Source organism: Squalius cephalus (genome assembly GCF_949319135.1).
Source record: "Squalius cephalus genome assembly, chromosome: 12".
Classification (NCBI taxonomy): Eukaryota; Metazoa; Chordata; class Actinopteri; order Cypriniformes; family Leuciscidae; genus Squalius; species Squalius cephalus.
The window spans coordinates 14,153,596-14,176,157 of record NC_137133.1 but is presented as its reverse complement, the minus strand read 5'-3'; the positions used below and the strand labels follow the sequence as shown (position 1 = coordinate 14,176,157).

General features: G+C 35.7%; 1 protein-coding gene across 10 annotated transcripts in view; it reads left to right on the top strand.

The window, feature by feature from the left end:
- Positions 1-22,562, top strand: part of dab1a (DAB adaptor protein 1a) — a 196,739-nt gene that overhangs the window by 60,220 nt on the left and 113,957 nt on the right. For all 10 annotated transcript variants that reach the window (XM_079889128.1, XM_079889134.1, XM_079889126.1 and 7 more), the window contains one exon: positions 5,041-5,241. In XM_079889128.1, the coding sequence (XP_079745254.1) occupies positions 5,175-5,241 (67 nt within the window). In that variant the 5' untranslated portion in view covers positions 5,041-5,174. The remainder of the gene's footprint in view (positions 1-5,040; positions 5,242-22,562) is intronic.

The following is a 22,562-nucleotide window of genomic DNA, read 5'->3' as shown; positions in this document are numbered from 1 at the left end:
GAAAATGATGCAAAATCAGCCTAAATATAAATATACCAGCTAATTATTCTGACAACCTACTGACTATTCAGTTATGATCATTTTGAAAGATTGGTTTTACTAACAAACATTTACATGAAATAAACACATCACAGTCTGCAAATAGTATGCATTAATAATATGCGCGTTCAAAAGTATCAGGTCAGTATTTTTGAAAGAAGTCTCTTATGCTCATCCAGGCTGGATTTATTTGATCAAAAATACAGTAAAACAGTAATATTGTGATTTTTTATATATATATATATATATATTATAATGTAATATAGACCTGTGATGACTTGCATCATTACTCTAGTTTTCAGTGTCACATGATCCTTCAGAAATCGTTCTAATACAATGTATGCTGCTCTGATTTATTATTATTCTCAATGTTAAAAATATTTGTGCTGCTTAGTATTTTTGTGGAAACAGTGATAATAATTTTTTTTTGTCATGATTCTTTGATGAATAGAAATTCAAAAGAACAAGATTTATTTAAAATAAATATCTGTTGTAGCTGTTGTTAATGTCTTTACTGGCACTTTTAATTTAGCTTTTGCTGATAAAAATATTAATTGCATTAAAAAATAAAAAAACCTTACTAACCCCAAACTTTTGAATGGTATATTGTAAAGAGTTTAAACCAAACAGTAATGAAAAATCCAATATTCTATAGTAAGCAAATGAAACGTCATCATTAGTGATTCACTGTATCAAATCAGGTTGAGTTGGATTCATACCAGTTGGAATCCATACTGGAGTGCACATACTGGACTCCATTAGGTGGTTTGCCGGTGCACATCCAAGTTCATGAGCAGAGTAGATATGACAGATATGAGGATATGAGCTTAATTCCTTCATCCATGGTGTGAGTTTTTCACGGATTTGGCTTTGTAAGCACATCTTCTCAGAGTCCTGCAGAGCCGTGTTTTATCTCACCAAATATTTCACTCCATCTGCAGTCAGTTCTGAAATAAACCGATAAAGAAAAAACACGAAAGGAAACCACAAATGATTTACTTCTATGTCTGGTGGATTGGTCACCACTTTTCATGCGCGGTAAAGTTCTCCGGCTCACCCACTTTTCCTCGCATGCTCTGAATGTGTGGCGTGTCCCAGAGGAGACCTTAGCCTAGATATTCGAAATATCTCCAGCGCCTCAGGAGAATGATGCACTAAACCTCGCCTTATGTCTCGTGGAGGAAGAGAGGAGGGCAAATAACATAAACATTTTTTGCATGTGCCTTCATTGAGAAACTGTCATGTTTCTGATTGGAAATGTGACATGATTTTTTATATATTTTTTTACTTCGAAAAGATGAAGTTGCATGTTGAACCTGCTTAGCCCATATGAGCATCAAGGATCAACGTGTCCTTGCTTTGCCACAATTTTTCATTCTATATTATTTTTTTTGTTGTTGTTGTACATGTTCAATACACAAAAGGTGAAGCAAACAATGGTATTGCTCCTCCTGAAAGTGACAATATCCACAGATTTCCAATGCAGGACAGTGAGCCAGCTGGTCTGAATAGTATCAAGGATTATGCGATTCCAGATGTGCGGAGGTAAAGAGAAAGGCTAATGAAAATGGAAAGAAAAAAAGGCTAGAATGGGAAAATGTTTAGTGGAGAACTCGCTCTCCCTCTCTCGGAGAGATAATGGCAGTAATTGGACTGACTCACAGCTCCTCTCTGTGTGTTTCTCTCAGATAAAGAGCGCCGTGTGAATCTCTGCTGCTCTGCGACATGCTCTCTCCATTCGGAATTAAATGTTCTGCACACAATGTGCGGCGCGTGGCCAGGCGGTGGCTGGAGCTGGAAATGAAATGGCTGTTTAAATCCCCTCAGCGGCGGCTTATAGTGGCCACTACCCCGGCCTGCGGAGCGGAGTCCGGGACTTTAGAGGCTTTTTGCAGACTAGCCTCTTAAAGCTACTGCGCTCAGAACTGATGTGTTTGGGCTTTAACGTCGCAATACATTTAGGGTTTTTTTTTTTTGTGGGGCAGACTAATTCCACTGATTTACTGGTATTAAAGCTTTACATTTCAGATGTGGGATTGGAAATGAGCTTCTAAATCACATCCAAAATACTCCATATCTACAATGCAAGTAAATCTGATACCAGGGATAGTTCCCCCAAAACATTCACTCACTGTCATGGCGTTCCAAATATGTATGACTTTTTATATTATATACTTATATATTTTTATTTTATACATATATATATATATATTTTTTTTTGTTACGTTTATTAACATTTTTAAGAGTTTCAACTGTTTTTGTCCATACAATGACAGTCAATGGGGTCCAAAATGTAGGACCTATTTTTTTCATTCATATACTACAATAGTATTTTATTAATGTTTTTAATTATTATACATTTTTTTTTACCTTTTATATATTTATTTTTGTTATGTTTATATATAAAATATGTATATATATAAGTTTTTATTTTAGTACTTAAACTTTGTTTAAAAAAAGAGAAATAAAAAAAAAAGTATTTATACTGTATATACAGATTTTATTTCAAGTCAATGTTTAGTTTTAGTTAGCCTAATTTTATATTTCTATTTTATAAATATATTTATATTATTAATTTTTTATTGCATTTGTTACAATTTTTAAGAATGTTTCAAATGTTTTTGTCCATGCAGTGAAAGTCAATGATATACAATTATATATTTTTTATTAATGTTTGAAAAAAAATTTACATTTATTTTTATTTCTTACATTCTAACGTTTTGTTTTTTGTTATTTTTATATCTAAAATATGTATATATAGTTTTTATTTTAGTACTTAAAAATGAAACTTTGTTTTTGAAATTACATAAAATAAGTGTATATATATATATATATATATATATACTGTATATATATATATATATATATATATATATATATACAGTATACAGTATATATAGTAATTTTTTATGGTTTTAGTGTTATATATGTTGTTATATATATATATATATATATATATATATATATATATATATATATATATATATATATATATATATATATATATATATATATATATATAAATGCATTTAAAAAAAACTAAAACCATAAAAAAATGTTTTTGAAATAAAATAAAAGTTAATATATAATGTTATCATTTATTTGATTTCAAAACTAGTTTTTATGGTTTAAGTTTAAGTTATCGATAATAACCCTACCCCATATAAAAAATAAAAAAAAATAAAAAAGCGTCATACAGGTTTGTAACGACATGATCGTGAGTAAATAATGAGGGAAATTTCATTTTTGGGTGTACTATCTCTTAAAATTTTTATATATTTCTTTTAAATTACTTTTTTATTATTATATCAAAGAAGGCCTACACTCAGGTTGCTCTGCTGTATTATGTCTTAGAGGCATCGACTCATCCCAGTCGATACATCTCGAGGTGTATCGATTTCTAAGTGATGCCATGTTGCTCGGTCGGCCTGCCTGAGCAGTTAGTGACGGTCCCTGTGGTCTCTTCTTCATCTGATAGCTGTTGTGGGGCAGAGCGCAGTGAGGTGGAGCTAGGTTTGATCTGCTGATGGCTCTGGCACCTGCAGTGATGCTACAGTGCCTCTGCGGCCAATTAACACATGAAAGGTGCTTCCCACCACCCGAGAGGAAGTGAAGGGGGCGACGGTGGAGGTGCACGGGAAAAAGAGATGGCTTTGTTTGCTCATGCAATGACAAGGTGAGAGGCGAAAGAGAAGGCAGAGAGAGCTGATGAAACAATTTAGTGCTTCCTCCTGCCTGCGGAGAGAGGAAACACTGCGAGAAAACCAGCCAAAACCTCCTTCAGAAAGAGCGATATCACACTGTGGAACATTATTAACATCAACAGTATTAACATTTAACATTTTCTGCAAGTTGTCATCTAAAGGGCTTTTAGAAGACATCTGGCCTTCTAAATATTTGCATTCTAGTTTATTTCAGACTTGGATATGTTAGTTTGTGAGAAAAAAAGTGTAGATTTGTAAGATCTTTGTCTATCGCTGGTTTTAGTGCTTAAAGATGACGTGTGTGATATTTTTTTTTAATCCCAGTGTACTATATAGAGTTAGAGTATACTTTATTGTCCGTTTCAGTAAATTTGTCTTGGACTCAAAGCTGCATTAGTACACAACATACACACAACACTCAACAACTATATATATATATATATATATATATATTAATTAGGGGTGTAACAATATATCGTCAATATATCGCAATACAAAAATGCAAAAATATGTATCTTGGATAGTGACACTATGTATTGTGTATAGTTCACTCAAAATAAAAATAACTGTGAGAAAAAAATTCAAGTTTCAGAGTTTTAGTGTCAGTACTACATTAAACTACTATATATAATGTTGAATATAATGTATAATAATGCAGTGGGGGAATATTTGTGGGTCCTGATAATGCCAAATGTCTTATGTTACCAGTAAAAAGTGGCCTAGATTATTTTAAATATACTGATTATTTTAAAATATATCTAGTCAGTGACAGAGTGCAAGCAAATTCATCTAAAATAATTCTGTATTTTCAGCTCCAGAATCATGAATATTTTTATGCTGGTGTCACCATTGTCCTGTGCATTGGGTTCCAGCTCCAAGTCCAAGCCTATTCATTTACTCCCACAATCTAATAACAAATTTACCATTTTAATCAACATTAGATTTTTTGTTAACCTTTTATCATACCGTATGTATCATAGGTATCGCAATAATATTGTACCATGAGTTCAGTATCTTGATATTTATTGAATCGTGACATAAGGGTATTGTTACACCCCTAATATATATAAGGGTTAAGGACACATACTTAAGTGAGCCCAAGATAAAGAAAACAAAATACTTTAAAAACTATATGTATATAAAATATATATGCTCATCATAGATTTCAAGTCATTGTATGCATTAATTGCATTTTTATGGTATTTTTGTGTGTTAAATTCCCAATGCTATGGATCCATCAAATTATGCCACAAGGTGTCAAACGAATTAAAAATGTCTTTTATCTCTTCCCTTGCAGCCCTCGCTGGGAGTGAATGAGATGCCGTGTCGAGGCTAGAGGCAGCGGTGGACTGTTCCCGAGTCAGTGGAAAGCCCCTCTAGATGAGCCAGTCACAGCCACCCAGCTGCACGGTAAAGGAATAAGGATTTAATATGTCAACAGAGGCCGAGCTCCAGCCTGCTGCCAGACCCAGCGTCAGAAAGGATTCCAAGAGGAGAGGTACGAGGCCCTCATACGGGCGCATGTGTAAACAGACAAACACTCACTCACGCCCGGGGGTTTGTTCAGTCTGTGGGGGTCGGCTTTAAAATCACAGGCATACTGTGCAGGTTCTACACACACAAACAATCACACATGAACAAAACCATAGTGCCTCAAATACAGAATGGATTGGAAGGTTAGCTGACGTCTTTTTTGGAACGTTTCCCATGCGTTTTGGATGGATGGATGGATGGATGGATGGATAGAGCCTCATCTTTACTGTGGATCACATAGTAACGGGTACTCAGACAGATGTTTGGGTATGGGACCAGTGCCAAGGGGACTGTCGGTCATTGTATGGCCAGTGTGTAGAGGGGACAGGCTGTTGCCTCTCTTGTTATGAGTCTTGTTGCACTGTCCCCTTGTGATGTACCACCTGTTCCTTAGCGGCCACACAATGGCGTTTTGTGCCAGGCCATGAGCCCATGAGACCGTAGCGGCACAGCTGAGGGGCGAAGTGACACCAGATGTCCCATAGAGCTAGGAAATGGAGAGCAAACAGCGAGATCTGACTTCTACATAGCCTTGTGTGTCTAAGAACAAGTCTATGAACTTTTCATCTCTTTTAAAGATCTAGATATGCACATAGCATCATATTTGGGGTGTTTATGTGTCCTTGTTTAGAAATAACTCGAAGCACAACCGAATGCATTTATATTTATTGTTAAATAAATTATTTATTCAGTTCAAAATTAATTGAAAGCATATAATGGTGTGTATATGTAATTTCATCCATTCATTCAATCATTCATTCATTCATTCATTCATTCAATCATTCATTCATTCATTCATTCATTCATTCATTCATTCATTCATTATCATGTGAATCTCACAATAAATTGAAACATTCACAAAGAATGTTATAGTTAGTTAGTTAGTCAGTTAGTTAGTTAGTTAGTTAGTGAATGTGAAAATAAATTTGAACATTCACAAAGCATCCTATAGTTAGTTTGTTAGTTTGTTCATTTGTTCATTAGTTAGTTAATGTGAAAAATAAATTGAAACATTCATAAAGTGTATTGTATTTAGTTAGTTAGTTAGTTAGTTAGTTAGTGAATGTGAAAATAAATTTGAACATTCACAAAGCATCCTATAGTTAGTTTGTTAGTTTGTTCGTTAGTTAGTTAATGTGAAAAATTAATTGAAACATTCATAAAGTGTATTATATTTAGCTAGTTAGTCAGTGAATGTGAAAATAAATTTGAACATTCACAAAGCATCCTATAGTTTGTTAGTTTGTTCGTTAGTTAATGTGAAAAATAAATTGAATAAAGTGTATTATATTTAGTTAGTTAGTTAGTTAGTTAGTTAGTTAGTTAGTTAGTGAATGTGAAAATAAATTTGAACATTCACAAAGCATCCTATAGTTATTTTGTTAGTTAGTTAGTTAGTTGATGTGGAAAAATAAATTGAAACATTCATAAAGTGTATTATATTTAGTTAGTTAGTTAGTTAGTTAGTTAGTGAATGTGAAAATAAATTTGAACATTCACAAAGCATCCTATAGTTAGTTTGTTAGTTTGTTCGTTAGTTAGTTAATGTGAAAAATTAATTGAAACATTCATAAAGTGTATTATACAGTATTTAGTTAGTTAGTTAGTTAGTTAGTTAGTGAATGTGAAAATAAATTTGAACATTCACAAAGCATCCTATAGTTAGTTTGTTAGTTAGTTAATGTGAAAATAAATTGAAACATTCATAAAGTATATTCAGTTCAGTTCAGTTCAGTTCAGTTCATTTATTTATAAAGCACATTTAAAACAGTTGCGAGGCTGACCAAAGTGCTGTACAAGCATAAGATAAGAGTTAAAGTAAAAGCAGCAAAGAGATTACATGTATAGATCGAACCAAAAATGGAGGCAGTTAGACAAAACAAATTTTAAAACACATGGGCTACATAGAAGAGACATTAACAAGTATTGAAAGCTAAGGAAAACTGATGAGTTTTCAGCAGGGATTTAAAAACTGGTAGAGAAGGAGCAGCTCTAAGATGTGCTGGCAAGTTGTTCCATAAACTAGGCCCCACCACTGAAAAGGCTCTGTCTCCTCTACGCTTTAGCCTAGTACGAGGGACATTAAGAATATTAAGATTACTAGATCTTAAGACACGGGGTGGGCTATAGGAATGTATAAGTTCGGACAGATAGCTTGGAGCAAGATGATGCAGGCATTTGTACACAAGTAGGAGAATTTTATAGTCAATTCTATATTGGACAGGTAGCCAATGTAGAGCTCGCAGAATGGGTGTAACATGATTGTATTTGCGTGTTTGCGTAAGAAATTTGGCTGCAGCATTTTGGACCAATTGGAGGTGCGCGAGCTGGGATTTTGAAATGCCGCAGTACAGAGAGTTACAATAATCCAAGCGTGTAGTTATGAAAGCATGAATAGCCGTCTCCAGGGATTTTTCGGGAACAACATGTTTAATTTTAGTAAGCAGGCGGAGTTGGAAGAAGCTAGACGCAACAACAGAGGACACCTGTTTCTCTAGAGTTAATCGACTGTCGAGGAAAACTCCCAGATTTCGTACACAGCTTGTGTTAAAAACAGACAAATTACCTAAGGTGTTGTTGTCAAATTCAAATTTGTCTGATGGGCCAAAAACAATGACCTTCATCTTTGAATCATTTAATGTTAAAAAAGTTACTTGCCAGCCAGAGCTTTATCTCATCGAGACAGTCCATTAAAGATTTAAATGCAGAGGGGTCATTTCTTTTTAAATAAATCTGGGTGTCGTCCGCATAAAAATGAAAAGAATGTGAAATATTATATTTAGTTAGTTAGTTAGTGTGAAAATAAATTGAAACTCACAAAGCATATGAAATTTAGTTAGTGAATATCATAATAAATTGAAACATTCATAAAGTATATTATATTTAGTAAGTGAATGTCACAATAAATTGAAACATTCACAAAGCATAGTAGAGTTAGTTAGTTGTTAGTTAGTGAATATGAAAATAAATTGAAACTTTTACAAAACATATGGAGACATTTGTGGTTTGTATTGGAGACCTCTGCGCCAAACTTGAAACGCTTCTCACTGGATCTCACACTGTTTAGTGGTCAGCGTAAATGCATTTGTTCTGTGCTCGCGCTGTGCTGTCTTTTGGGCAGAGCTAATAAATGCTCCACGCGGGACAGTTCAAATGAGCAGCGCTGTTCTGCGTTTGGTGCGTTTAAGGTTTCTCATACGCAACAGAAATGGCAGTGCTTATCAGTTTGGCACTCACTGTTTACTGCTTCACCTGGCCTAGAATCTGTTGCTGTCACCTTGTGTTGATATTGTGAAACTTCTGCATATAATATGTTTTAATAGTCAAGCTGTGGGCCGTTTGAAATTCATCCCTGGGCCGGGACTTTGGACACCCCTGCTTGAAGTGTTCATCAGTTTAGTTATAAGTTTCACAGATACAGAACTGATACTCTTAAGTAAAGTCAACTGGAGGATCCGTCTGATTCCTTCCTTTCGTTTACTGCTTCAAATAGTCTTGTAGACCATGTTTTATGGTCAGAGTAGATATATGAAACAGCAGTGAAAGACTAGATTGTTAACCTTTCTGTTTTTATCCCGTATCAAACAAAAACAGATATAATTACGCCTCTGAGGAAGCACATGCACACAAATATGCATTTTCTGTCATTTGCATTGCCTTGAATATTTAAGCACTAAATAGTGCTGCTTCTCAACCAGTCAACAGTAACAAACAACATCCACCTGTCTCTTCACCATCTTCATAACAAGCCTGACCTGCATCTCTGTTCCCTATGGAATGGATGTAATTGCTCCTGCTGTCTTTTCCACTAGAAACCGTTTGAGCGGGACAATCTATTGAGAATCCGTCTTTTTATGACCTCAAAACACCGGTAATCTGTTACTAATGACACTGACCTTCCCTCCCCTATGGGAACCGGTTTAATATGACCTACAGCAAGCGGTTAATGACAGCCTTCTCCTCGTTCGAAGAAATGATCTGATCCTCCTATTAGCTGCTCTCTCCATACTGTACGTGCCTTACCCATAATGCAACAGTGGCCATTAGTGGAGAATGTGGCCTATAACTGCCTTGAATCATTGAAAGGGCCATATGTGTACAAGATAAGCACACACCATCAAAATGTTGGACTGGTGAAAATATCTATCTATCTATCTATCTATCTATCTATCTATCTATCTATCTATCTATCTATCTATCTATCTATCTATCTATCTATCTATCTATCTATCTATCTATCTATCTATCTATCTATCTATCTATCTATCTATCCATCCATCCAGAACATCCATCCAGAACATCCATCCAGAACATCCATCCTTCCAGAACATCCATCCAGAACATCCATCCATCTATCTATCTATCTATCTATCTATCTATCTATCTATCTATCTATCTATCTATCTATCTATCTATCTATCTATCTATCTATCTATCTATCTATCTATCTATCTATCTATCTATCTTATCTTTACAGTATTATTTGAAGTATTTTAACATTGTGAACAGTTGTACAATTTATTTTGTATTTATATTTGTGTAAATATTTTTGTTTATTTTTAAGCATTTGAAAGAAATAGTCCACACAAAAGTAAAACAATTATGTCTTCATTTACTCACCCTCATGTTGTTCCAAACCTGTATGCATTTTATTTATTTATTTATTATGCAGATTTTTTTTTTTTTTTTTTTTTTTTTTTTTGAACAATGTTGGTAAACAAACAGTTTAAACAATTTCCAACAGTTTAACAAACAGTTTTATGGATTAAAAAAAATACAATGCAAGTGACTGGGAACCGAAATTGTTTGGTTACGAACATTCTTCAAAATATATTTTATGTTCTGCAGAGAAAAAAAGAAAAGAAAAAGAAATTCACACAGGTTTGGAACGGCATGAACTTTGCCTTTAAATACGATAATCAAGGGAAGAAAAAACACTTCTTATATGTTTATTGTAGACGTTATATAGAGAAATTAAAACCCATTCAAAGAAACACTGTTTACCACAAATTAATTTTAAACAGCCAAATCAAACAAATGCAGACACGCTTGTTTGACATGCCCTCTTTCTCAAACCCTATAAAAATGTTGAACAAAATTATTCAAGGTGAAAGAAAATCTGTCCTAAACAGATCAGTTGAAATCAGTTGAAAAGCAATGCCTTTGACAATAAAGGATTTGACAATCCACAGTCATCAGGATGATAATGACATTGGTACAAACACACGCTGAGGTTTTAAACATGCCGCTAAATTAATTGAGGAATAATGAAGCAGGGTTTTACGTGTAGTCGGGTCCCGGAGGTCCATAGAGGGAAAGCATAATAATAAGGAGAGAGAATACACACACACACACACGTGAGAGTAAGTGCTCTTGGGGCAAGGTGTAATGAATATCAATGTCATTAGGGCACATTAGAACACCGCAACTAATAAATAAAGCATTCACTGCAGTGTTGATGAGCTCATCCCAGCTGCATTATCCCCCTTTCACTCCCAGTCCTTAAATTTTCTAATTAATAACATAAATAGAAGTGAATTAAGCCCTTTATTTAACCTCAGCTATTGAGGAAGTGACAAGCGGCTAATGTGAAGTGTTATGTGTGTGTGTTTTCGTGTTCCTGAAAATGGTACTGTAAAAATCACAAGATAAAATAGTTTATTCAGAATCATACTGTGAAATGGAAGCAGGCTAGGACATTTTCTTTGGTAACACTTTATTTCACAGTGTCCTTGTTACATATATTACATGTACTTACTATAGTTCTAACAATAAATTATGCATAATTACAAGCAACTTACCCTAAACCAAAACCTAACCCTATAGTAATGTTGTTAATTAATATTACTCAGTACTTAGATGTATGATTACACTGTAACAAGGGCCCATTAAAATAAAGTGTAACCTTGCACGATGGTAGACAACAAAAATATTTCAAAACAAGAAACTTTTACTGTAGTAAAAACAAAACAGCAACTAATAAAAATAAATTATCAAATAAAAGCAATGTTAATACTTAAGGCATTCTATGCTAATGCATTATTTTGTCAGACAAATCAGGAATGAAAAAAAAAAAAGAAAAGATTTTTACTTCTTTTTTTTTTTTTTGGTGTCAATATCTTTTTTGGGTGGGGGGTTAAATCAAGCGAAACATAGACTAATGAGTACCTTAAATGCTTGAATTTAATATTTAAATGTAATTTAACATCAAGGTACAGTTGGGCAAGTGAACATAACATTAAAATATTTTTTGGTGCCAATGTGTGCACATTAAAATCTGTAAACTGCTATAAACTTCTATAAAACAGAAAAGTGGTCATATATTTAGCAAAATCTATGAATAGTCATAATTTATTCACACTATTACACAGTTAATCTGTAAATATACAAAAACAAAACAAAGTCAAAAATGAAGTCAGTATATCACTCACATTTAATTAATATAATAAATTGTAGAACGTTTACAGTAAAAATTTAACCTGAAGTACAGCAGGAATACACTGTATGTAGATTTTGTAATGCAGGTGTATAAAACCTGTTGACCTGTTAAAACCTGTGTGAATATGAACACTGAAAAAGGATTAGAAAAAAAAAAAAAAAGCGGGAGGAAAAAGAGTTTGCTTTCATAACATGATGATTGCTGTTATTGTGTTTACGATCTTGAAGAGATCTTCAATTGAAGGTATTTGAGTGTATGAAAGCAAACTGCAATTTCACATATATGCCTCCATAGTAAGACATAACTATTGTTATCAGAAGCGGGAGGCGGAATGTTTTCTCTATTGTATTTTTGAAGAAGTTGTCAGATTCACAATACACTTCCTGTCAAACACGAGCTTTAATGGTAGGCATACATATAAGAAAACAAATTTAAAATATATAGTGTATAGAGTGTGTCAGTGAGTGTTGTGATATTGTTGGATAGAGATACCGTAATCACCAGAACCAAGGGTTTAATTGATTTGGTTCTGAATTGTGCTCTGTTTTCTTTTTCCTGGACTGGTCTTTTGTTGAAGATGTGGATCGTTGTCAGAGTTGACATGCTGGGGGTTTATTACGCTCTGAGACTGATCATTAAGCTGTCCAGATCTCTGTCTCTCTTCCATATTAACATCTCTCATTCCATCTTTTTTATCCAGAATTCCTTTTTTGTGTGCCTCAAATCAGTGACTGGCAGCTTTAGATGGAGGTTGATTGCCAACGGGAGGGCTATGGCAGCTTAACAGCATTTCATCAAACGTATGGAATAAGAATAAAACTGGAAAGGATTTTCAGATGAACGGAAATAGAACTGGAATAAAACCAAAGCAGATCTCTTTTCTGTGCTTCTGGTTAGCCGTCATTGGCTCAGTGCATGCGACTGGTGGGATATTATCTCCAGTGTTGTGCGTTATTCAGAACTGAATGGAAAATACATTTTAAATTCCCATTCAAAACCTAAATTTGAGTTGAGATAGGAAACATGGTGAATTTGGATATAAAAAAGGGAAAGTGAAATGGAATGATAATCGGTAAAGAAACTGCTTTATTTTTCATTATTATTATTATTTATTATACAATACAATACAATACAAACATATGGGAAATATTCAACAGTTTAAAGTTGTTTTTAGAAGTATATTATGCTCACCAAGGCTACATTTAATTGATCAAAATACTGTAAAACAGTAATATTGTAAATTATTATAATATTTTAATATATTTTAAAATGTCATGTATGTGATGCAAAGCTGAATTTTCAGTATCATTACTTCAGTCTTCAGTGTAACATGATCCTTCAGAAATCATCAATATGCTAATTTGCTGCTCTAGATACTTAGAAATATTTTGTAAGAATGTAAACGCCTCTACTGTCACTTTTGATCATGTAATTGAAAAGAAAAATCTGCAATTGTTTAATGGTATAGTGGAAAATATGGCAGTTTGAAATGTTGGCAGTTTAAAATTCCATGTACTTGTACTATAGTATTGCTGTGGTGTTTTGGGTATTTGTTAGCATCACTTTACTGGTTGATTAGGGTTTGCTGGGTCATTGCTTTCTGGCCCACTTCAAAAGATCCCACCAAGTCTTTGTTACTTTCTGTCCTGATCTGATTGATTCCAGTCCCTTTTCCGGTTTTGTCACATATTTATCATCCACCATTTTATCATCTACCAGGCAAAAACTTAAGTCTGATCACTTTGACTACTGATTTGAGACAATTCATGTCTGTAGTAACTTGTCCTGCACTGTTCTGAAAGTTTAATACTTAGGGTTGGGGTATGTTCCATTTTAGAAAGTCTACAGTGATGTTTTCGCCTTTAAAAGCTCATTAGTTATGCCATTTTGCAGTCTCCTCTTCACAGCTATAATATTTCAGCTATCATTATGGTTACAATGATGGAATTTGTAAAACAAAAAGGCTGAGTTGAAACTTGAAGTTCTGACAGGTCTCAGGAGGGAGCATATGGTGTGCGGTGATTAAGACGATGAGGAGAGATTTGGGGCCTTTTGTCACAGTGACACAGATGAAGATCTAGACCCAAATAAAGATCTTATATTAGTAATTCATACAGATACTCTGTGATACGCTTTAGAGACAGACATTCCTGAGCCTAAGGGCAAAGAGGAAGACACCAGGCTGATGAAACACTAATGAAATATTATGTCAAGCTGTCTGTGACCCAGGTGAAGTTTTGCAGTCCTTCATGAATATAGGACATTTTCAGTTTTAATTTGTGAATTACCATAGCAGTTCTTTTTAGGCTTCATACAGAGTGGCAGGGGCGCAAAAATTGGACATAATTAACTAGGATACCAAAATCATCCTGGGTTTATGCGAATATTTAATTTGAACAAACATGATTTGAAAGGTTGGTAGGCATATAAAATGATGATTTGTTTTGACCATTTGGTCAGTAGTTTACACTGCTGGGTATGGACTATGGACGAACGAGGTGATGGGCTTTTTTTACAGTGAATATTAATGCTGTATTAGATGGAAAACAACAACGCAATGCAATAGCCTGCCAGCATTTCCGAGAGCAAATGGCTCTCAGCCCTCATTATGTGAGTTATTGCAGTTATTCTGCTGCATCTCCTGGCAGTATTTAGTTATGTATAATTGCTGCAGTATATAGCAAATACAACTCTACCCAAAGCAAGGAGGTCATTCAACTCAAGATAACATGCATATAACATAGCAGATGGAAAGGAAACATGCAATACTTCACATTATTTTTAGTAACATTTTCCGAAATGGCTTAACAAATGCAAAAAACATTTGTATGAATTGTATTTTTTTTTTTTTTTTTTAATAGCTCTGGAAATGTATTGTTCTTTTATTTTAACTTTTATTTTTATTTTACTTTGGAGAGTCTTTTTTACCTCAATTGTCCACTGTCGAGGTCACTTTTTGCGCTCTTTAATCAAAATGCCATTTAATTTATGTGCCATCAACATTCTGATTACTCTCAGCCCTGAGGAAGCACTGGAAACAATTTAATTCCGTAATGTTTTCTATCTTATTTCATAACCTTGACGTTTGTTTTGATTGCCCAAGATTGTCTGGAACGACCCTTCTTGAATCAATATACGTGGAATGATGCGATTAGAATTTAAAGGCACAGCAGAATTATCTAGAACACCTAACAATGACAAGAGCGCCACTCTTGTCAAGTGTCACTTCCTCATTCTCTCTTCTAACCTTTGTACAACCTCTGTGCAATAAAGTGTAACCATTTTGCACATTTCAATGAGACCTTTGGCACTGTGGTTGTATAACTGATATGATGACACAGAAACAGGCTCATATTTTCAAGTGAAAATATTTCCCTCAGAGGCAGAGGAATCAGACAGTGTGCGGTTTCTTGTGGGGATCCTCACGCCCCATTCGCTTTCGCCCTCGGGTTTCTCTCTCTCTCTCGTCATCGCTCCTTCACTGCTGTAATTAAGTGACAATTTATGTGCGATTTTTCCGTCTGACGATCAGGGATAATCACGCCATATTACAGCACAGCCTGCTGAGATGGGTAAGCAAACAGTGCGCTACAGAAAAACTGTGTTTGTGTGTCTTTTAATCTGAGCAATTGTTGCATTAGACTGCAGTGTGTTTAGGAATTACAATTATTATTGGGTTTATTTATCTAGGCATGTATAATATTGATCGCACAAAGCAAAAAAGCTTTTTAGACTCGTTGTTGACTCATAAGTTGGATTGCTCTTAGGTTTTTAAAAAATAGTTAAATTAAGTTATTTAATTTGTCTAGGGTACTGGACATCGCGACCATATTTTCTGCTCTATTATGATGTACATCAGGATTTTCAGCAAAGTGCCTTGACTTTTACTTAGTTATTACTGTGGGTGTCTGAGGCCTCTGTGACCCATGTTTCACTCATCAGAAGGAAAGCCATGAAAGTCCTGTCTCTGAGCCATCGGCATATCACAGTGACACCGTGTCTCAGATGAACTTGATTCTGGGCTGAGAAAAATCTTATTCTTTATGCTTTATGTCTGGCTAATTTATCAGTGCATGACTGAATCTCCAGTTTGAAGAGAACGACTGAATGCCTTGGCGATTTACTATACTTCATGGTTCATCCTCACAGAGAAGCCGCTATGGATGGGTTTTACTGATAAGATCTTTATCGATTGACCAGTGAGCTGCTTTTAGTGTGTGGGGTTTGTAAGATACGGTATGAATGTTGAAGGGGGTGGCGTGGTTGTTTGGAGAGGAGCGAATACTGGATGAAAACACGACTTGTGTCATGTTTGTGTGGATAAGTGTTGTAACAGGAATCAGGCTGAAGATAACCTAGTACAGTCTAGAATACCTCCAAAATCTAGGTCACTTACCCTCTCACACACCAACATACATATATATATACACACACACATACACACACGATAAACCCTAGAGCTGTTGTCCATGACCAGAGGCGAGATTCCCTCTGGGTATTTGTTCAAAACACACTATCACACAGAGAAAGAGAGCCAGAAAATGTAATGTTTAGCATGTTTTGGCATCACGTATGCCCCAAACATGAGAAGGTGCCTTCTAAAAAACCCTTTGTTAACATTCTAAGGCAGCATTGCATATTTATATGGAGTCTTGTTCTTTCAGGAGAAAGCAGTCTCAGAGTGCACTGCAACAAGCTGTGTGAAAATAGAAAACATCAAGATAGCAGATTATAAATCAACCCAGGCTCATTGGAAAACAGGCTCATTCTGCACAACACTGGGTTGTTTCTTGCGAGTTTCACGACCCTTTCAAAATTAAAGGTCCAGTGAGTTGTGCTAAAAGTGCTTTCATTTTAACTCAGAACAGATGAAGGTGAATCAAGCAACATTTCATTACATTGGTTGTTGAACGTATAGTATCACGGCTGTTCAGAAATGAAATGTCCGGTGAGTGGCACTAAAAGGTTAATGCTCTATCGTTGTTCGAAAATAACATACCACTTACACTAAACCCTACCCTAAAGCTAACCGATAGTGTTAACAAAAGCCAAACTTGAGGTAAAATCACATTTACTGAAGGCGTTCATGTCATATCAGCTCGATTCTACAAGTCTTTGAGCTTGTGTTTCACAAGACTTGTACCCGAGCGCTCCACATCGCAAGTGCAGTGTTGTACCCGGTGAGCTACCAAGCAAGTTTACTGCGAAATGTACAAATCATGCACTATATTAAAAGTGTTTTGGGGTTGTGCAGAGAACTGTACAAAAAAAATAAGTCTTATTCATTGATAATTTGACCTGTATTCATATTTGTGTGAAAACGAATACAAGTCTGTTGGTGTTTTTCAAGTCGAGATGTACATCAGTTCTACAAATGCACATACAAAACATATGCGAATCACGTTTTTGTCTGAAAAGATGTTCAACAAAAAAAAGTCATGAGACTTTGCCTCAACAGATCATGTGATCAGAAAAATGTCGGAGAGCTAGAAGTATGTTTGGATGGACTATAAGGTGCAAATATACTTAAACATAATTTTTAAATACTCTTATTTGGCGCGTGTGGCCAACTCACAGTGCAATGGGAATGTGTTTTCCTGATGGAACTGGGCTGCGGTGGGATGGCATAACTGGACCAGTGGACTAATCATTGCACACAGCTTCTCAAATGTTGGTTTAGTCGATCTGAAATGCCTGAGCCAAAGTCTGTCATCAAAATGGTTGTGTTTAATTACCTTCCATAACTGTCTCACATGACTGTATTCCCAAACACCCGGCGTCTGCCTCAGAACGCAAGATAACATGACAGGGTTTATTGCGTTTCGTCTATGAAGTAATTTATAATGTATGAAAAAAGTGCCAAAGTTGCTTCCTCGATTCCTGCAACTTCAATTTTTATTACAGATATGTCGCGCCAGTTTCCCAGGAAGGGGTAATTTTGTTCTCTTTAGCACATGGGATGGAAACAGTGCTTTATTAGCAAATGCTTTATGCGATATTCCAATATTGGACGTACGTTAAATTTGCAACTTTGGATGGAAAAATAGGGTGTCTCTCAATCAGCTCCCTATGTTGTGAATCAGTAGCCTATTGTATGTACATGAATTCAGACACTGGTAAGGACACATTGGGACAATGCTGGCTCTATTTCCAGCGACATGGCAATGTCATATACAACGTCACAACTATCTTTCTGACATTAGTTATGTTATTAAAAAGTACATTATGATAAATACTTTGATTGTTACATCCTGTAACATTTCAGCTGTAAATTGATTATAAATGTTAACTAAATTATGTCTATAGAGCTGGTAAGTCCCGCCCATCCGTAAAAACCCCAAGTGGACCTCTAGGTTGAAAAATCGTCAATGCAAGTGAATGGGAGAAAATAATTATTTTCTGGTCCCGTTTGAATTGTGCCATGAATGTGAACATATGTTGTCTGTGAATTTTTTATATAATTTTTCATGTTACGAGTTTGACAGTATATGGTATGATTCTTCGGCTAGCAGTTGTGGAAAAGACATAATGAGAAAGACTAGCCTACATGTCGCCTATGTGACGTCACCCCATAAATTTGACTTACCCGTGGTTTTCGCCAACCTCAACGATTTTGTCCTCTCCCTGAAAGAAGGCGGTGAAGTGCACCAAAGACACAGCCATGTTTAGTGAGATCCGTGAGCTAGTGTCCGTGTGCTAGTGGTGGTGACGTTTCAAACGCGTCGAAAGCAGCGAAGAGTTGTAGTCTCACACAAAGTCTAACCGTATCAAACTTGTACCCGCTAAATTGTAGCATTCTTTACACGAAAAATTATATTAAAAGTTCACAGACAACATATGTTCACATTCATGGCACAATTCAAACGGGACCAGAAAATAATTATTTTCTCCCATTCACTTGCATTGACGATTTTTCAACCTAGAGGTCCAGTGGGGTTAGCGGAAGGGGCGGGACTTACCAGCTCTATTACCTGTCTTGCGATGGATGTTTATCCTGAAATATAATTAATGGTTTATTTAAAAAGAAACATCTTTAGTGTCATTGTGTAGTGAGTTGGCTCACGCGATTTATGTTTTACGCTTCAAAACTTTCCAGTAAGACAACATACCATAGTGAGCATCGATGCTCCCTGGTTTTCATGGTGTTTTTTACGGAGCGAACGTTTCAGTGCACTGGAAGGATTTTGTGATTGAGAAAGCCCTTAAAATGACTTGACTCCCTGATCAGTGCCAGACTAGTGAACTAGGGTGCTAATTGAGACGCACCCATAGGCTACTGATGCATTAGTAGGCATATCCTTTCTGATTTCTGGTACAGACTGTAGCCTGACCCCAGAGATGCTTTTATTCCAACCCTGTTAAAATTCAACTTATATTGCTTTTATACACTTGTGTGTTCATTTGATTTTCTAAAGCGAGATTGAGGGCACACAGTCGAAGAATGAGTGTGTGTGCAACTTAGGTCAAAAGTGCATATCCAAGCATGTGTATACTGTATATCATCAGAAAGAGCTTGACATACTGCTGCATACCTCTGAATACAGAACATAAAGAATATTTAATAGCAATTTCCATCCATATCCACCCACTGCCTCTCAGAGTAGGTGAATGTGTCATATAAACCTTTGGCTTTCTTCGTGAATGTATCCTTCAACCTGCAGCTTCAGCAACTTTTTTGAATGTTTATGAAATTTATTTATTCTGACTTGGTAACTTTGTGTTGCCCTGGATATGTTGGCTTGCTGATAAGTACACACTTTCAGTAAAGAGTTCACTTTAGTATCAACACTTTGTCTTTTTTAATCTCAAATGAAACTTGTCAGTATTGGCGATGAATATCTTCAGTGAACAAGCCAGTGTTATTTTAGTATTATCCCTATACAAGTACTGTCCTCATTAACATTTTTAATTTGCTTTTGTTTTTATATTTTCATTTTTCATTTTAGTTTAAGTTTTAGTAATTTTATGTTATTTTGACATTTTATCATTTTAGTAGCCTACTTCAACTTTCAGTTTTTATTTCATTTAAATTTTTAATTATTATTATTATTATTATTATTATTATTTTATTAGTTTAGTTTTAGTTAACAATAACAACCTCATCAAGTTCTGACCTGTTCGTGGTTTTGGAATATTAACAATTATTGTTTTTCTTCAAATCTGTCATGGAAACATGAACAAACTCGTTTGTGTTGTTGTGGAATCTAAATGACATTAGTGAATCTGTTGATTCAGATGATTATGATTTTAAAAATCCATAATTTCCCCAGAAGTTCCAGCGCTGATTTTTTTAAATGAAAAAAACATATTGTTTGTTTTGTATAGTAGCATTTTTTATTAACAGTGCTCCATGTGCTATATACATTATTATAAATAAAGTGATTTTTTTTATTATTGTTATTATTAGTTGTAATTATAGGTCAATTACATGACATGACAAGTCATGTGATCTCAAAATGGTGGCAAGTTTGAGGATGAGACATGTAGATTAAAAGACATTTTTTATCAATCATATTATTCCCATCTTTATCTTATGTTAGTGTTAATAATTACTTTTTTTCCCAGAAGAATAACTTTTTTTAATTTTAATTAGCACATAAATTACCGAGTGCACCTTTTAAATGTGAGTTTAAGTGGTCACTTTAATTTTGAACGGATTTTGACAAATTACCTTTTTTTTGCAGTCATTCTCAGATGGATATTGAAAGACATTTAGAAATCAACATTGAAAGACATGTTGAGTTGCCAGTTGCCGTCTCTTATTATGCAGCTTTCAGTTCAGGCGTCAGTCAGTGCCTCTGACTGCTGACATTCTCGAACCTATTCAGCTCTCTGACAGATTAAACAAAACCGCTGCGTTTCATAATGAAATGATTCTCTGCTCTCCACTCTGCATTCTCTCATTAGCCTCGTTCTCTGATATGTTTTAATAAACTTCACTGTCAGTTACAAACCAGTCTGGCTTATATGTTCACGTCAGTGTGTTTGTGTGTGTATATGTGCGCCCCTGTGGACATGCTCGATGCAGCTGTGTGTGTGTGTGATGCATTTATTTGGTGGCAGCCTAATCAGATAGCAGTAATTGTGTTTACCCTGCTAAGGGAACATGTGCGCAGTAATTGGTGCCTTGATTAGATCCGCCGTGGCTGTGAGGCTGCTATGCAATCTCCTATTAAAAACGCATTGCATTCAAATCAGGACGCGCAGGCTGTGGCGGAACACTATTTGTTGTTCAGAAACTCCACCTTTTCATTGACAGTGACGCAACAAGAAGGAGGGAGATTGGGAAGGATTGATCCTAAACGTCGCAAGAACTAACAATATGAGTAAAATGACAAAAAAAGTCATTTGAAGGAAGTCTTTGAAGAATGTGAGGATCTTTCCGCCTCACGGTATGGGTTCTGCTCCACTCTATTGGTGAAACTAATTGCCTTGTAATTAAAATGATGCTGAGATGTGGTGAAGAATGCTCATGTTTATCTCTTCTCCTGTCTCTGCTTCTGAATCTTTCTCTCTCTCGCTCTCTGGTTTGTCTTTTTCCTTATGGGTTCTGAGGGACAGTTGATGTAGAAGGGTAAAGATATCGGCCCATTGAGAGTGTGTGTGTGCGTGTGATGCAGGCGGCAGCAGTTGGCTGTGAGTGTAATTAAATGTGAAGGTGGAAGAGAGAGGAGTGAATTGCAGATTCATTTATCTTCTGCCAGTCAGACAGATACGGAGAGTGCATGTGAGGATGGCTGGCAGTTAGTCATGCAGCGCTGGACTGGAATATGAGTGATGGAGTTTGCTGATTGAACTTCAGAGGGGGGTGAGAGAAGAGGAACTGCATGGGTACAGTGTCATGTAGTAATGTTGAAATAGCTCCTTCTCTCTCTTTCCTGAGTTTCTGCACATGTTGGACACAGTTGGTTATCTTCATAACTACTCCTCTGGATAACCATGTGTTTGTGCCAAGCCAGCTGAGAAGACCAGCATGAGTTAGTTCTGGTTTGGTGATGGTCTACCCCAGTGGCCATTTTTACTTACCTTGCCAACATTACCACAAATAATTTTGAGCAATGTAGTCTTATATTTTTTTTATACAAAAATACTTCTGCAGGGATGACTCTTTTTGTATTCAACCTCAAAGTTAGCGTAGCATTAACCCTACTCTCGATCTGACCCTTCAGACTGACAACAGAAGGTCTGGACGCCATCGCAGTTTTCATTGGCCAAGAACCACCCAAGAGATCATTTGACTGACATGTAAAGCAACCAATCACAGTTCGTTTTGCACAGCGTCATGTTTAGGGGCATGAAAATGTAAAGTTGATGTCCCTACGATAACAGGTCGGCGTGCAACCAATAAATCATTCTTTCTAGAGCTAGATACATACACGTGTTTCAACCAGGTCTGGTACCCAAACTGGGTGTGGCGGGGCTTTAGTTATTTGTTGTATTCATCTGCTACGGCATGTGTAAAAAATTTCTGTCAACTCTGCATATATCCTTCGCGATCGATATTGCACGTTTGTCGATGGAGCGGGTTCAGACCGTACTAAATGTTCTGACTGCATTTGTGCAGGACAAAGCTCTGAAGACATCAGAAGTTACAGGGACTGATGGAAGCTGTACAAAGTACACAGGCTACACCGTAATTTCAATTTTAATGGACAGTAAAACAAAGGCAGAACACCATACAATCTGATAGGTAGCATTATTTGATAGAACACCGGCACAGTAACTTGATATTGACAACAAAGGCAGAGTACCGTAACTCAATTTGAGCGTTCCAAAACAAAGCCAAAGAGCGGTAACTGGTGTTACGGTGTTCTGCCTTGGTTTCTCATGGGCTTTTGGAAGTTACT